The sequence below is a fragment of the Crocuta crocuta genome, unplaced genomic scaffold, assembly GCF_008692635.1.
Source record: "Crocuta crocuta isolate KB4526 unplaced genomic scaffold, BGI_CrCroc_1.0 scaffold65, whole genome shotgun sequence".
In the NCBI taxonomy this organism is placed as follows: domain Eukaryota; kingdom Metazoa; phylum Chordata; class Mammalia; order Carnivora; family Hyaenidae; genus Crocuta; species Crocuta crocuta.
The window spans coordinates 1,813,200-1,830,184 of NW_027530683.1; the positions used below are offsets into that span (position 1 = coordinate 1,813,200).

Below are 16,985 nucleotides of genomic sequence, written 5' to 3' on the forward strand. Positions count from 1 at the left end.
TTTCCTCTTGCTATTCCTCTCTTGTTATGCCTTCTAGATTAACGTAAAAGAGCTGTCAGTTATAATGGTTAAGTTTAGTATCCATACCCATCCACCTCACTGCCCGTCTCTAACTCTGCCAAAGGAAATGAAAGGCCTACAATTCTCTTCTTAGTACTCAAAATCTGAAACTCAAAGGAAACAAACAGAATAGAGAAACTCAGAAAAATATTTTTTTCAGTTTCCTTACTTCCATACAGAGAAATGGAATGATTATAGTAACAACAGCTCTTAGTGTACATAACCCAGCAAAATAAAATTATTTTGGAAAATAATTTAAAAAGAATAAAGTCAGTATCACTAACTGGCAGAATTAAAGTCATGGTAGAAAGAAAGTCATCAGCATATTTTAGTCTGTCCCTAAAACTAATAACTGATCATACACCCTCCTCTGCTTTAGCGATTGGAAAGTTCAGAGCCAGACTTATTTTTCAGGCTTATTCTTTTGCTGTTTCACAGTATACACATGCAAGTTGTACAATGACGTGCTCCTGACTCCAGCTTACTATCCTATTCCTTTAATTGCCTTACCTAATTTTTCCTTCATTAAACATTTTTTTAACATATATTTATTTTTCAGAGAGAGACAGGGAAAGAAAGAGACAGAGCACGAGCAGGGGAGGGGCAGAGAGAGGGAGACAGAGAATCNACTGAAAATGTGTTTTTTCTTAAACTTTGCTAAACAAAATTTGTTCATTATCTGTAAGTTCTTAACACACACACAGGTGAGTGTACACACACACACACACACACACACACACACACACACACCAGAATTAGTCTTGGTTATCTTCACATAAAAGTAGAACTTTTTCCTATCCTCTATAACATCAGAAAGTGAGAAAAAAAACCTCAATATTTCTATGAATTAGTTGTATATGGATTTGTAACTACCATCTATTCAGGAAAGAAATACTGTTACTTTCATTTGAATCAATTAAACCAGAATGTGAGATTCCAGAAAATTTCAGCTTTGTTCTTTTTGGTAACTGCCGCTCCCTTCCCAGAGTTTTATATCCCAGGGATTTTACCCCCATTCTATTTAAAATAAATTTCTATATATTTTCACAGAACTTTCTCTGTACATCTTAAAAACAACTGTGGTAACATAAAACTTACCATTATAACCATTTTTAAGTGTAAAATTCAGTGGCATGAAGTAAATTTACTATATTGCACAACCATTACCATCATCCATTTCCAGAACTTTTTCACCATCCCAGACAGAAACTCTGTACCCATTAAATCATAACTCCCTATTCTCTCCTCTCCCAGCCCCTGGGATTTCCCCATTCCTCCCTTCTCTCAGTCTCTGGTAACTCAATTCTACTTTCTGTCTCTATGAATTTGTCTATTCTAGATACCTTGTGGAAGTGGAATCATCCAGTATTTGTCTTTTCTCTCTGGCTTTGTAAGGGGAAGCCCTTACAAAATGCTTTTAAGGTTCATTCATGTCAGAGCATGCATCAGAATTCCATTTCCTTTAATGGCTGAATAATATTCTATTGTATGTATATAATACATTGTTATTCATTTATCGGTAGATGGGCACTTGAGTTGTTTTCACTTTTCGACTAATTTGAAAAATATAGTACCAACAGTGGTGTGTATCTATTTGAGGCCTTGCTTTCAGTTCTTTAAGGGTATACATCTATGTGTAGAATAAGGGATCTATGTGTGGATCACGTGGGAATACCACATCTAACTTTCTGAGGACCTGCCAAACTGTTTTCCACAGCAGATTATTTTATATCCCCATCAACAATGCACAAAAGTTCCCTGTACCTTTTTGTTTTGATAGAAATACAGATCTTCCTAAAGGGCGCAATTTTCCTCATAGACACCATGCATTCTCCTGTGCATCACACACTGCCAGGTTTCATCCTTCGAGATATACAGCTGCTTATGTCAACATATAGCTTTTATCTATTTATTTTTGGGTCGTTTTCCATTATGGCACTTACAGTGAGTACCTCAACATACATCAATATTTTCAGAGACAAAATCCAAATGGGTACTCAATACTTTAGTTTCATAAATCTTTGACTTCTTCATATCTAGTGGCCCCTCCCTCTTCTCAGTTTCAACCATTTACTTCTAAGGCAATGTCTTTAAATACCGCCAAGGCTCAGAATGAGTGCATCTCTGAGATCTTAAATAGCAATGTGTCACTTTCTGACTACAATCTCTGATCCTTTTAGCTCTTGAATTTTCTTATTCCCACTACTTTTGCTCTTTGATCTCAAGATTTATGGCTTCTTGACTTCTCCTTTTTCTCTTGGTATAGATGTTCCCTCAATTTTATTTCCTGCCCTATTTAGCTGAGACTATCATTCATCATTTCAATGCCTTTTTGCTAGTTTACTTTCAACCGCTCTCCTCTTCATCATGTTAGTCCCACAAATTTGGAATCCTGCATAATTTCAATCCTTTGCCTTCTTTGCTTCTTTGTGTTTACAAGAACTGCTGAATGTGTGAAGTTATACAACTGTACAAACTAGAACTCATACAAATCTATAGCATCTATCTCCAGCCTACGCCTCAGGATTGCTTGTCTTGTTCTTCTTGCCCTTATTCAATTCTCTTTCCCATTCTCTTCAGTAGCTACTCTGTTGTTATTCCTTCCAAAATGTCCTGCCCTCTGACACTTTACAAGCCTACATTGATCCTTACTTTACAGGAAAAAAAAATGAAACCTATTAACTGTGAATTGAATTTTATTTGTATTCCACAGCTAGTCTTATCTCCTTCACTCCTGTCTGTGACCTTCTTCCTGTTCAAGGCAAACTCTTTTACAGATTCTAATTTCTATCTCTTCCTATTTCTTTAGGAATCCTGTTCCCTAACAATTCTCTCTATTTGCTCCTTTCAGTTAGTCATAAATAGGCTCAAATAGCTGTCGTTTTTCAAAAACAAAAACCGTAAGTTCTTAACTTACTTCCTTTCTTCTCAATTATCATTAACATCATTCTTATTCAAGCTTCTTCAAGGACCATTCTATTGTCCAAATTACTACTTTACCTCTAATCACTCTCCAATTCACAGATAACTGACTTCTACATCTGATGTTTTATTAAAACTACTTCTGTGGAGGTTACGTACTAATGACCACATAACTTCAAACAAAATGGATACTTTTTGTCCTTAACCTCCTTAACCATTTGGCAACATTTGACTTTTTTTTTTTTTATCTCCTTCTTTGGCTTCAGTGATACACTTTTTGATTCTACTCCTACCTTACTCACTTTGTCCTGTAAAAAGATATTTGTCTTAACATTGGTTGAGCACTAACAATAAGACAAATACCGTGTTAAGAGCTATACATACTTCAAACTGTATGAAGTAGGTCCTATAATTCTAATTTCACACACACACAAAAATGGTCTTGGAGAAGTTCATTTATATAAAGTCATAAAAGGCAGGGTAGCCTAAATGCAAATCTCAGTAGCTTCACCACACTACCAGATTTTTTTTTAAGTAGCAATAAGGGGGGTACACATGAAGCATATCTTTGAGCCAATAAACGTTAACTTGAAGAGTTGTTTAACTCTGTTATAATCATGTAGATTACAAAGTCGTGGAAAAACAAATATTTTAGCCTACAATTTTAAAAAAATCTTTCAGTAATCTTCTGTAATTCAACAAAAAGAAGAAGGAACAGGCATTAAGAACAGGCATCAGGTTAATTTTTGAGGAAGAAATGTCAGTTTATGTAAGAATATCATATGCCTCTCAAAATTCTTGAACACTGTCACTTTATCAACAAGCACTTGCTGTCTTCTCTCATAAGGATGTCAGGAAAAGGTTCCATAAAAACTCTCCCTTATCAATAGACTGAAGTTACTTCATACCACACTGTAATATCCAAGGTCTGGGCACAAATCACACGAGATTCTTAAGTCCTAGTAGAGGGTTTAATATATGCCTTGATTATTCTACCAAGAAGAGACCCTAATGTAATGCAGCTATCTAAAATGTGCATGTAAAGCAGCATCCCTCAAACTTGGATACATGTGGGAATTTCTAGGGACCTTAAAATACACCAATAGCCTAGTCCTACCCTGAGACTCCAATGTAATTGGCCTGGGAGGAGATGGGGATTAGGATTTTTAGAAGCTCTCCAGGTGATTTCAATGCACAGCTACAGTGGAGAATCCATTGGTATAAAGTATGAAGGAAAGATTGTCATATCTACTCTATAGTCTAAAAAAAAAAAAGGATGTGTGGCTGAGACATCTTTATTCATTATCAGGTTTCTGCTTATCTACATGACCACACATAGACATTACTTCTAACAGCAGGTAAATGACTTCTCAGTCATCAATCAATTTACTTACTATTTTTAAAAATTTATTTTGAGAGACTGATAAAGAGAAAGAGGGAGATAGAATCCCAAACAGGCTCTGCACTGTCAGCATGGAGCCTGATATGAGGCTTGAACTCACAAACTGTGATATCATGACCTGAGCCGAAATCAAGAGTCAGACACTTCACCAACTGAGCCACCCGGGGGGGCCCCAAACATATTTAATATTGATAACTCTATCAATTCCTAAGGCTGCTTATAGCATTGTAGCACAAACTGGGAGGCTTAAAACAAATTTACTGGCCTCAGAGTGCTGGAGGCTATAGGCCCAAAATCAACATGTCAGTTGGACTATCCTCTCTTTGATGGAATAGGTGAGGATCCTCCCAGGCCTCATCTAGATTTTGGTGTTTGCTGCCAAACTTTGGCATTACTTGACTTGTGAATGCCAGGCAAAAGATTGTCTTCACCTGGTGTCTTTGTATAGCCTTCCTGCATGTGTGTGTCTCTATGTCTAAATTTTTACTTGTAATGAGGATCATCAGTCATATTTGGTTAGAGCCCATGCTAATGACCTAATTTTACTTGGTTAACTCTTTATATAGAGAATTTGCACCCACAGAAGCCACTGATATTTTCACATCACATTTCAGTGTTTGCAGTTATCCCCAAAATACCATTTACAGTCATCACTATTTTGAAATTATGGTTGTTAATAGACATGCTGTTAGACCTAGTTACTTAATGTATTAATAAAAATATGTGAATATAGTAATATAACACGACATAATACTTTCATAACTATTTCAGTAAAACTGATTTTGATTTAATTGCATTTTATGTACTTAACCACATTATTCTGAGAGGAGGCAAAACCAGAAGAAAATCTTTCAATAACCCACAGCCCAAGTTAGTGAATTCTTATGTTTTAGACTTGAGATTCTTTTTAATCTTATTAAGTACCAGCGAAAATATAGGACATCATTTTTCAAACCTTTTTTTTTTTTTTTACCATGATCCATTGTGAAAAAATATATATTTTACAGGTAACTCAATACACAATGTTATTTCTCTCTCTCACTACACAAAACTGAAACCAAAGTATCACAAAACAATATTTACTTTTACTACAGGAGATGCACTCTGACATTTTCAATTCTATTTCTTTTCATTAAAAAATGGCAGTGTGACCTACTGAATTAATTTCACAACTACTTTTGGAGCATAAATTAAATAAGTGTTAAAAATCCTTCACTGGCATTCCTTTAGAAACTTCTCATATTATAATTGGTGAAAGGCTGTTATTACTGCTATTCATGTACTATTTAAAAATATATATCATTTTAGAGGTGGCATTTAGATGAGCAAATAGTTCAATAGCTAACCAGACTCCATTCAGACAACTGGTTATAAGTTATGTAAAGTTTATAATTCTGATGGGAAACTAAACTTAAATTTTACCAAATGCAGAAAGGCAAAAAAGGTAAAATAAAGAATATTTTGTGCCTGAATAACTTTAAAATTATAAAAATATTTTTTAACTGAATAATGTTTAATTTCCTTGAGTTATTTCTTCACTCACTGTAAAACTGGGTAGAAACATTTCCCAAAACAACATTTAAATAAATGTTAAAGAGAATTTTACCTGTAGTAAACACGAAGCGTTTGGATTTCTTCCTCTAGTTTTTTGTAATGTTGAATTGCAGTTTCTCTGGCTTCTTGCATAGCTAACAACTTTGCCTGCAAGTAATTAATATTTTAATAAATTTAAACAAAAAGAAATTTAATATTGGTTTTGGTATGTTAAAATATAGTATTATAGTATAAACAGGAACCTTAAATTTCTGTTAGTTTCATAATCTATCAGTATTTTTAGTAGTGTTTCATAATTTCCCAGAAAATAATCAAATTATATTAATAAAAGACATATTGAAGACAAGAACATATTAAATTTATCAACTTTGCTCATTATTAAACTTCAACCTTATTCATCTGTATCATCAGATATATGCCCTTCTGCAATGTTTAACTTTATACACAGAACTCAGAATGTGGAACACGGGTTCAGAGCAGTATCTACAGTAAGATAAGCACCATGGAGGTTTCACATACAAACTTAATGTGGCTCCACTGCCTGATCACACTAGATTTTCTTTTAACTTTATTAATAGTAAAACTCAGAAAATGCTAAATATGTTAAGGCATCTTTGCTATTTAATGTGAAAAAAATACACAAGACTACAATCTGATTCTTACAGATATGACTTAACCTTTGCAATTCCTTTTTAGCAGGAAAAAAAAAATCTCTAAAGGGAGAATGGCAACAATCTTGAGTGTTAGAGGTATTTTGTTCAAGCGATGCTGATGCTATTGTTCCTCCCTGCCTATAGTATTAAAATTTTAAAGGGTCTGTAATCAGCTTTTCCACTGAGTTCAAACTTGTAATTTTAAAAGAATCACCAGCTTCCAACCACCTTTCCCACTGGACATCAGGTATAGCCAAAAAGAATTTTCAACGTAACTTTTCAAAAACGGTGCTGGTAAATCAGAATTCAGTTTTGTTTATTCACAGTTTAATGCACATGAAAATATTGTCTTTCATTTTCAGTGGTGTCATCACATACCTTACAAACCACAGTAATGGCAATAATATAAACGCAATTGAGTGTGGAGGCAGAAGTTCATTAATTTTGCTGAACTCATATGTTCTCCCTGAGATTATTTTCTTCCATAAGAATAAAGTCATAAGACAAACTGTGAAATCCTGACCAGAGGAAAATTAGTGTAATATAAGTAAACACTGGACAATGCCACTTTTCTATTTTAATAACGGAGAATAATAAAAACATGCAGCAGTTCAGGTCTTTGTATATAACGTTAGGAACTAAATTAATTGATTTGTTTTCTACCTGGGTTAGCAAATCTAACAGTTACTTTACAAAATTTTAACATTTATTTATTATTGAGAGACAGAGAGACACAGAGTGTGAGCAGGGAAAGGGCAGAGAGAGGGAGAAGACAGAATCTGAAGCAGGCTCCAGGCTCTGAGCAGTCAGCACAGAGCACAATGTGTGGCTCAAATTCACAAACTGCGAGATCATGACCTGAGCTGAAGCTGGAGGCTTAACCAACTGAGCCACCCAGGCGCCCCTAACAGAATTACTTAATTAAATTTAAGATATTTGAGTGCTTGCCTTAACATGTCACATTCCAGAATTATAGATAAAACATTCTCAAAATTATTAAAAAGCATTTAAAAATAGGAGGCTAGTTCTTTATGCCAATAATTGAATGCTTTGCCAATTTTCAGTAAACTATAAAACAGGATTGAAATGGTAACATGAAAGGCACAGATACCCTAAGTGGTTAGTCAAAAGGAAGCACACAAAAAAAAGGACATCTCACAATCAACTTGCAAAACATCAAATATCCTGTTGCATGTATTTAAGGAATATCAAATACTGGACAGGTGATAGAGAATTTGCTAAATAAATATGTTACAATGCTAAATATCTGAGATGACTATTTTGCAGTTTTCTTTTTTTAACCTGGCACTTCTGCAAAACAAACAAACAAATGAATGAACAAATAAATAAAATTGAAAAAAAAAACCCCTCTGAAATAAAAAAAACAAAACCAACAATGTTTTAGTAGGAATAAGACAAAATGAAGATTTCTGCCTAAGAAATTTCTGCAAAAATGGNGAATGAACAAATAAATAAAATTGAAAAAAAAAAACCCTCTGAAATAAAAAAACAAAACCAACAATGTTTTAGTAGGAATAAGACAAAATGAAGATTTCTGCCTAAGAAATTTCTGCAAAAATGGGGACATGAAAATTTTACTTAAATCCCTGTGCTTCTAGTAATATTGATTTTTCACTTTTTACATTTGGTGTTGCTTCATAGCAAATTCACTTAATTTATTAATTCCTAATGTCTAATCTTATGTCTAGGCCCTGACTATGTTCATAGCTATTTTAAACTTTCTGGCTTTACAACTTCCTTTTTCTATTTTATTAGATATATGTTCATCTGGCCAGCATTTCTTTTTTTAGAAAAATACCCTCACCCTTTTCCACAGTGATCTTGTTTAGTCAGTCCTGTGGCTAGGGTGAATTTTGTTCCCCACTAGCTTAGGTATGTATCATCCAGGTTGTTCAAACACAGTGCTCCATCCCACCAGCCCCAGAAGAAAACTGAAGCCTGATGATGCCACTGTTGCTCCTGGCTTCCCTATGCCAGACAGTTCCAGATCTATTCCATTTCTTGGACTCCCTGGATATATAAATCTTTTTTAGCTTAGGCTAGTTTGAGTTGGATTTATGTTATATGTAAGAAACCTTAACTAATTTAAACATACTGTTTACTTCTATTGTATTTCCTAGTTTCACTATTAATATCACATAATTCCATCACATTACAGGTCAATAATAAACTTCATATCAAAACCATTAAGGAAATTAGTGAACAAGATATTTTTCTGTTCCTCAGGCATCATATTTCCCATATTTCTGACAATTACATTAACAAAAACTGCATGCATTCATTTATGTGTGTATTCACATAAAAATATATGCATTAAAAAACTAATAAAATTCAAAAAGTATAAAAAAATATTCAATGTAAACTAAATCTTTCTCTCAACAGTAGGGGTACTACAAATCCCCTCTCCTGAGATTAGCAGTCACCTGTTTTTGTATATACTCCCAGAAATAGTCTATATGTGTATATATAAACATTCATGCATATTTACAGCTAAATATACCTATTTACAATATTGATGGCATTCTTTATACACTGTTACAAACTTTGTTTTAAATTTAAAAACTATTTTGCTATTTCGCTTCCTATTTAAAAAATATCCTCTACTCCAACCCATATATTGCACTTAATAGTTACATTCCCTCCCTCCATGAATTTGGGCTCAAAATTTTCAAAGATATTTTATACTTTCACTATATGGTTATGTACTTACAGATAATATATCTTCAAGATGTAGAATATTTCCATTACTCTAAAATGCTCTGTCATGTACCAATATAGTCAATGCCTTCCTTTTACACCCAGTCCCTGGCAAGCACTTGTGATTTTTAACCCTTGTAGTTTTGCCTTTTCTAGAAAGTCACATAAATGGAATCATGTAGTAGGCAGCTTTCTTAATTTGGCTTCTTTTGCTTAGCTTAATGCTTTAGAGCTTCTGAGCATTACATATACCAACAGTTCATTCTTTTATATCACTGAGTAGTATTCTGTCATAGGGATGTACCACAATCTGTATGTCCATTCACCAGCTGATAGACATTTGGGTTGCTTCCAGTTTGGAGCAATTATTAATAAAGCTGCTATAAACACCAGTATATAGTCATTTTGTGGAACAATATCTTCATTTCTCTTAGGTAAGTACCAAGGAATGGAAATGCTGGGTCCTATTGTAAATGTGTGTAATGTGTTTATATACTTTATATAAAGTTGTATACATTGTAAAGAAATTGCCAAACCTGATGCTTAAATTGATGTAACTTTAAAGCATCTGTGTTTAACTACAATAGCAATGCCATTTGTTGAATGTCTACTATGGGTTGGGCATTGTATCAAATGCTTGAAATACTACAGTCCATCTCCACAATCTACCTGTGACATAACTCCTATTATCCCTATTTACAGGTGATAAAAGTGAAGTTCATACATATTAAGCAACTTGCAAGACTGTAACGTTCTGGGATATAAATATGTAAATATATGTAAACACTAAACATATGTTTACACATACACATATATATGCTACGTCAGTCTACATTCTTAAGAACATATGACAGATGACAAAAAGTAGTTAAGAATTTGAAAAATATTACCAATGCATAGGTTCACAAGCACTGGTTAATTTTTTTTTTTAAGATTTTATTTACATTTTTTGAGAGAGAGTGTGAACAGGGGAGGGACAGAAAGAGAAGGAGAGAGAGAATTCTGTCCCTGTCAGTATGGAGCCTGATAGGGGGGCTCGAACTCACAAACTGTGATATCATGAACTGAGCTGAAATCAAGAGCTGGATGCTTCACTGAATCAACCACCTCAGCCCCCCACAGTTGGTTGATTTGATTTTCATGTGTCATAGCCACACTTGCAGGGAAAAGGACAAGTGGAGATGTACTAGATACTCTTAAGCATGGTGCCTTTTTATATATCACTCAAGCCTTTCCACATAAAGTTGCTCTTTTTGTTCTTTATTCTAATTCCTCCAAAACATCACTAAGTTTTTCTCCACCTTCACCCAAGTCCTGTTCAAGGTAAAAATGCAAGAAACTTGATGCTATACTTCTAATCATTATGTGCATCATTTGCGCTAAGTTTTAATCTCTACAACATTTTTGGCACTAAGGAGTCTTGTAACTGGGAGTCATGTGTATATTTAGTCTTGGTAATGGGAACAACTGGGAATCAAGACATTATTTAGTCTTTAGCTGTATCTTCTGCTTCCCAAACTGTGTTTCTGGTTCATCTCTCCGTAATACTAGTAACATTTTGCTGTTTATCAAAATTTACCTACAAAAACATCTGTCTTGACTAAAACATGGTCTCCTAAATCTACTAATTTTACAATTATAACGAAAAATGTTTTTTGCATATATCATCACAATTATATTTTTTAAATTTTCTAAACCAATTTTATAAACTTATCACCAAATTTCATTTAATCTAATATGCTGATTTTATTTTTTTTTCTTTTATTTTCCCCCTTTATTTTATTTTAGAGAGAGAGAGAGAGCATGAGGGGGGGAAGGAGAAAAGGGAGAGAGAGTATCTGCTAAGGGGCTCAATCTCATGATGGTGAGATCATGAATTGAGCTGAAATCAAGATTATGTTTAACCAACTGAGCCACCGAGGTGCCCCTAAGATGCTATTCATTTTAAAACACCATAATTTTATGCAGAAAAATCATGCCAATAATACCTCTAAGTCATCATCTATTGTAGCAAGCATACAATAACGTTAAAATGTGAAATGATTTTTTTAAAGTGTTTTATTTTTTTAAAGTAGCCTCCATGACCAATGTGGGGCTTGAACTCATGACCCTGATATCAAGTCCCTGAAGATCAAGACTCTGATGCTCTACTGACTGAGCCAGCCAGGTGTCCCAAAATGTGAAATGATTTTTTTAACGTTTATTTATTTTTGAGAGACAGAGACAGACAGAGCACGAGTGGAGGAGGTGCAGAGAGAGGGACACACAGAATCCAAAGCAGGCTCCAGGCTCTGGGCTGTCAGCGCAGGGCCAGATGTGGGGCTCAAACTCACAAACCGTGAGATCAGGACCTGAGCTGAAGTCAGAAGCTTAATAACTGAGCCACCCAGGGATCCCAATGTGAAATGATTTTTAACCAAATATATTTCCCTCATCTAAAACAAGAAAATTATCTTCTGAGCAATACCAAAATACCTTTTTCTGGACTGTGGCACGTGTTTCAAGTTTTTTCACATCTCCTCACTCCACTCACACACAAAAGCCATACGTTGTCTACCATGAGTGGAATTCTCTATTAAATAAAAAGAACTGCAACATTCTTGATCCCTTCTTTTGTTTTCTGTACAGGGAAACTTGAAATTTTCACTGCAATCCCCAACAGCATATTCCAGAATTTACATGTCCTCCATCTACCTTTTATACTTATTCACAACATGTAAAAGGTATTGCTTAAAGCTGGTCAGGAGTAGCTGGACTAATTCAAGGTGAAACAATGGGATCAAATAATCATTTGATAATAGTTATTGATAATAACAGAAGTTTACAAAATAATCAGTGCATGTTTTACATCTTTAGTATCTTCTCACTATACTTTTTTCCTTGTACCTTGTACTTGTATTTTTTTTTGTTCATTTCCAATTTTACTGAGATATAATTGACATATAACATTGTATTAGTTTTAGGTGCACAACATAATGATTTGACATATGCATACATTGTGAAATGATTACCACAATAAATTTGGTTATTGTCCATCAGCTCACATAGTTATACATTTTTCCCTTGTGATGAGAACTTTTAAGATTTACTCCTTTAGCAACTTAAATTTTTTTAACTTAAAAATTTTTAATGTTTATTTTTGAGAGAGAGAGAGAATGAGAGAGACAGAGAGAGAGAGAGAGAGAGAGAGAGAGCGCACAAGGGGGGGGAGGGTAGAAAGATAAGGAGACACAGACTCCAAAGCAGGCTCCAGGCTCTGAGCTGTCAGCACAGAGCCTGATGTGGGGCTCGAACTCAGGAACTGTGAGATCATGACTGGAGCCAAAGTCGGACTCTTAACCAACTGAGCCACTCAGGCGTCCCTCTTAGCAACTTTTAAATACAATACAGTACTGTTAACTTTAGTTACCATGCTGTACATGACATGCCCAGAATTTATTTACCTTAAGTGACTGAAAAAAAAAGTTGGTTAACTAATGTTAAGTTAGTCGTATAATTAAATGGCTCATTCTAAAACTACATTTTGAGCAATGCCATCTAAATAGGACAACCATTTGTACTCTGACCATATTAGAAATGAACTAGATTGTTTCCTTAGAGTCTTATCTAGTACTTTAGAATAACAGACAAAGAAAAGACTATAGTATCCCCATCACTGAACACTATTTGTTATGGAGATTGTGGAGAAAACACTTTTATATTACTTTAAAATCTTGTTATGTTTTGTTTGAATGTGTTTTTAATAGTAATAGTCTGATAGAGTTAAGCCTTACTTTGGTAACTCCAAGACCATTAATGGTAACCTCTTTTTATCAGAGAACAGAGGCATTTGATCTTATGTGTGATATCTGCTAAAGAAAGAAACATATAGTACAAATTAAATCACAGAACCAAATAATTTTAGACCTGAAAAGGATTTTACTTAACAGGTAAGAAAGTTTTTGTTAACATATGTTTAGGGAAACATTTGGAAATTATCCAAGGTTTCATAGTTGTTGAAAAGGAAAGCTGAAACCAGAATAAAGTATCCAGAAAGCATTGCTTATCCTACCATTCAAGGCTACATTTCAATATGGCATCGTTTAATATGTACATTAATTGTTTAACAGAATTGTTTTATAATCATAGATATACAAACTGTGTTATAGTATTAAGCACATTTGTAAGGAATCTAATTAGATATTTTCAAATAACACATCAAATTAGAAAATTGCTTAACAATATGACTATAGCCATCCTAGTACTCGACTTTTTAAACCTCAGAAGCAAGGTAAGAACCTAGTAGAGAAAAATAACTAAAAACCTTGCAAAAAGGCATCAAAAAAGGTAAAAACTACTATCAAAAGGATAAAAATGACTAGATTCCAATTACACCTCCTCTTCAAAGGAAAATGGATTTCTCACCCCATAGTGCATTTCTCTTTAAAGACTATTCCTACGAGGTAATATTTTGTCCTCATGAAATGGCTTTCAGACCAAGGATGATCAGTTTCCAGACTCAAAAGCTGTCATACATGCACTGTCTAGTGATGTGTGATCTGGCTTGAGGAAGGGAGGAAACAGTTTGTAATGGAAGCAGAAGTCAAAATATTCATAGGCAGACAATGATCCATGTGCAGTGAGCTGAATCTGCTAAACAGAGAAGGCAGGTAAAGAGAAATATGCCAGAAACAGAGTGCGGCACAGTGATTTTGAGTAAAATTGGGGTTGGCTATTAGCAAGTAGTTCTAGGACTCTGAATTAGGGCCTCTGAACCTCAATTTTTTCACTGGTAAAATGGTGGTATAACACCCAACTCACATGACTATTAGACAATGATAAAATGAGATAACTTACCATATGATAGAGCCATATCAAAGTGAACAAGTATGTAAGTTGTACAATAGACATTATTGAACTTTATGTATAAAATTATTGTGGAAATAAGTGAAGTCAATGTACCGAGTAACAGGTCAATAAGCTGAAAAGGGATTGGACTTTAAGTGTAAGTTCAAGTCATGTGGTAGTCTGTAGTAGGATCATTAAAGTCCAGATAATAAATATTTTAGACTTGTAGGCCATAAAGCCTCTCTTGCAACTACTCAATTGTTGTTATAGTGTGAAAGCAGCCATAGACAATATATAAATGAACGAGCAATACTGTGTTCCAATAAAACTTTATCTACAGAAATAGTCAGCTGGTTCAGAGGTCATAGTTTGCCAATTATGGATCTAGTGTCAGAGACTACAGGTTTACATAGAGACTAGAATATTTGTTACTCTAGATAAGCTTTTGGTTAATGTTGTCATATACCTGAAAAAGTGAAGAATGGAAAATGCTAACCATTTGATCTGTCTAGAATGAACAAGTTTCTATAAGGCAATGAAACAAAATATCGGAAATCCACAGTTCAACAGGTTCTTCAGTGCGTATAATAATAGGAAGAAATAAGAAGTTAATAGTGGTTCATGGCAACCATGTGCTTGCACAGTACCACTGCAGTATGACAGGAAATCACCTTTTCTGGGAGGCATCATTTCACTTATTACATAGAAAGCAAAGCAAACACATAAAAAAAAAAAACACCTTGTAGCTTTGAATTGTATTTTGCCTGATGTTAATATAATTTCTAAAGCATTCTTTTTATTAGCTTTTGTATGGCATATCTTTTTTATAACCTTTTATTTAACTTCAATGCTTTTTATATGCCTAGGTTTAGAAGTGACTATTGTAAATAGCATAAATTATTCTTTTCTAGTCTAACAATCTTCATCTTTTAACTAGAACATTTGACCCCTTTACATTCAATGTAATCATCAATAAATTAGGGCTTCAGTATGTAATCTTATGATATTCTTTTTGTCCTGTTAGTTCTCTTACTTTTTTATATCACCTTTCCCTGCTATCTCTCAGATGGATTCTTTTATTATCATCCCATTTCCCCTTCTTAAATATTATACTGTCCTTTACATTCTTTTAATGGTTATCCCAGGAACTACAAGATAACATTTTGACTTGCCAAAAACCTATTATTAATGCCTCTTGACAATGAGAGGTCCTAAATCCCTTTACCTCTACTTATTCCTCCCAATTTACTTGTTACTGTTTTTGTTTGTTTGTTTGTTTGTTTTTTGTATAAAACACAACTATTTTATTAAGTTTCTGGATCCTGTAGCTTAGGAATTTGGATATGAACATGATGGAGTTGGCTTGTCTCTGTAAAATACCCATGGCTTCAGCCAGGAAAATTCAAATTATTACTGTTTATTCTTAATGTATTCTAATTTATCTAGATTTAAACCTCAAACAACATAATTAATATTTTTTGAGTCAATGTACACTTCAATTTGTCACTTTTTTTGTGTGTTTTATTCTTTCCTGGTTGGAAAGTTCCTTAGGGAATCATGTTCCTCTGTCTAAGCAACAGCTCTTAAAAGTTTACTACAAAGCTGCAAATGACCAACTCAATTTTAAGTTGTCTGAAAATGTGTTTATTTCATACTCATTCTTGAGGACATTCATGTTGCACATATGATTCTAAATTAGCAGCTATTTTCTTTCAGCACATTGAAAGCATTATTCCAATGTCTCCTGACTTCCACTGCTCCATTGAGAAGTCATCTGTAGATGTCACTGTTGCTCATTTAAAAGTAATCTTTTTCTTTTGGCTACTTTTATGAACGTGTCTTTGATGTTAAAATTTTTCTATTTCATTATGATGTATTTAGGTGTGTATTTCTTATCATGCTGTCAAAGAATATCTTTCATCAATTTTAGAAAAATCTCAGTCATTTTCACAAACTGAGGACTGATGGGTGTTGGGGGATTGGGAGATGGGCATGGAGAAGGGCACTTGTGGGGATGAGCACTGGGTGTTATATGGAAACCAACTTGACAATAAACTATTCGTAAAAAAAATGTGAAGAAAAAAAGAGGATATTTAAAAAAATTTAAAAAAACAGAAAAAAAAAGAAAAATCTCAGTCATTTTCATCAGTTTTAGAAAAATCTAATACTGCTATTCTAGGATTATCTGTTTTCTCTCCTTATGAGTGTCTAATTAAATGTTTGTTGGACTATCTTACTCTATATTGCTTAATTTTTGTTTTATCTACTGATTTTGTATTATGGGTATTTTTTCAGATGTATTCCAATTCATATGTATTCCAGCTCCCTAATTCTTTCTTTGGCTGTACATAATCTGACATTTACCTAGAGTATTTTACTTCAAGAAAAGTTTTTTTAAGTTGCATGTGATTCTTTTTCAGATTTGCATGATTATTTTCTAGAAAATGCTTTTGGTTTATTCATGGTAGTGATTCATATTCTAGTTAAATTTCATTGAAGCATTTCAAACAAAATATTCTGTATTCTTTAGACGAATTTGTTTAGTGAGTTTGTGTGTTTGTGAGGGAGAGTGTGTGTGTGTGTGTGTGTGTGTGCGCGCGTGTTCTTTTTTGGTTCTGTCTGTGTGACTGTCAATCATGATGGTTTTCTTCTTCTGGTACTTGACTCATCTTTGGTTAGGAATTCATATTTTCTTGATAATGACTTATGGAATCTTACTGGACTAAATTAGGGATGCTTTTCTCTGAATAGGACTGGTGCCTGTTTCATTAGGGAGCCAGGAGACACAATTCCTAGGTAAAGTTCAAGAGGCCTACATTAATGCTGAGTTTCTGGCTCAGCTCCCTAGG

At 34.0% G+C, this 16,985-nt stretch overlaps 1 protein-coding gene across 4 annotated transcripts in view; it reads right to left on the bottom strand.

The window, feature by feature from the left end:
- Positions 1 to 16,985, bottom strand: part of MIPOL1 (mirror-image polydactyly 1) — a 336,826-nt gene that overhangs the window by 129,932 nt on the left and 189,909 nt on the right. For all 4 annotated transcript variants that reach the window (XR_013336270.1, XM_077769202.1, XM_077769201.1 and 1 more), the window contains one exon: positions 5,991 to 6,085. Coding sequence is in view for 3 of the 4 variants with exons in the window: in XM_077769202.1 (XP_077625328.1) it covers positions 5,991 to 6,085 (95 nt within the window). In the remaining variant the exon portion in view is untranslated. The remainder of the gene's footprint in view (positions 1 to 5,990; positions 6,086 to 16,985) is intronic.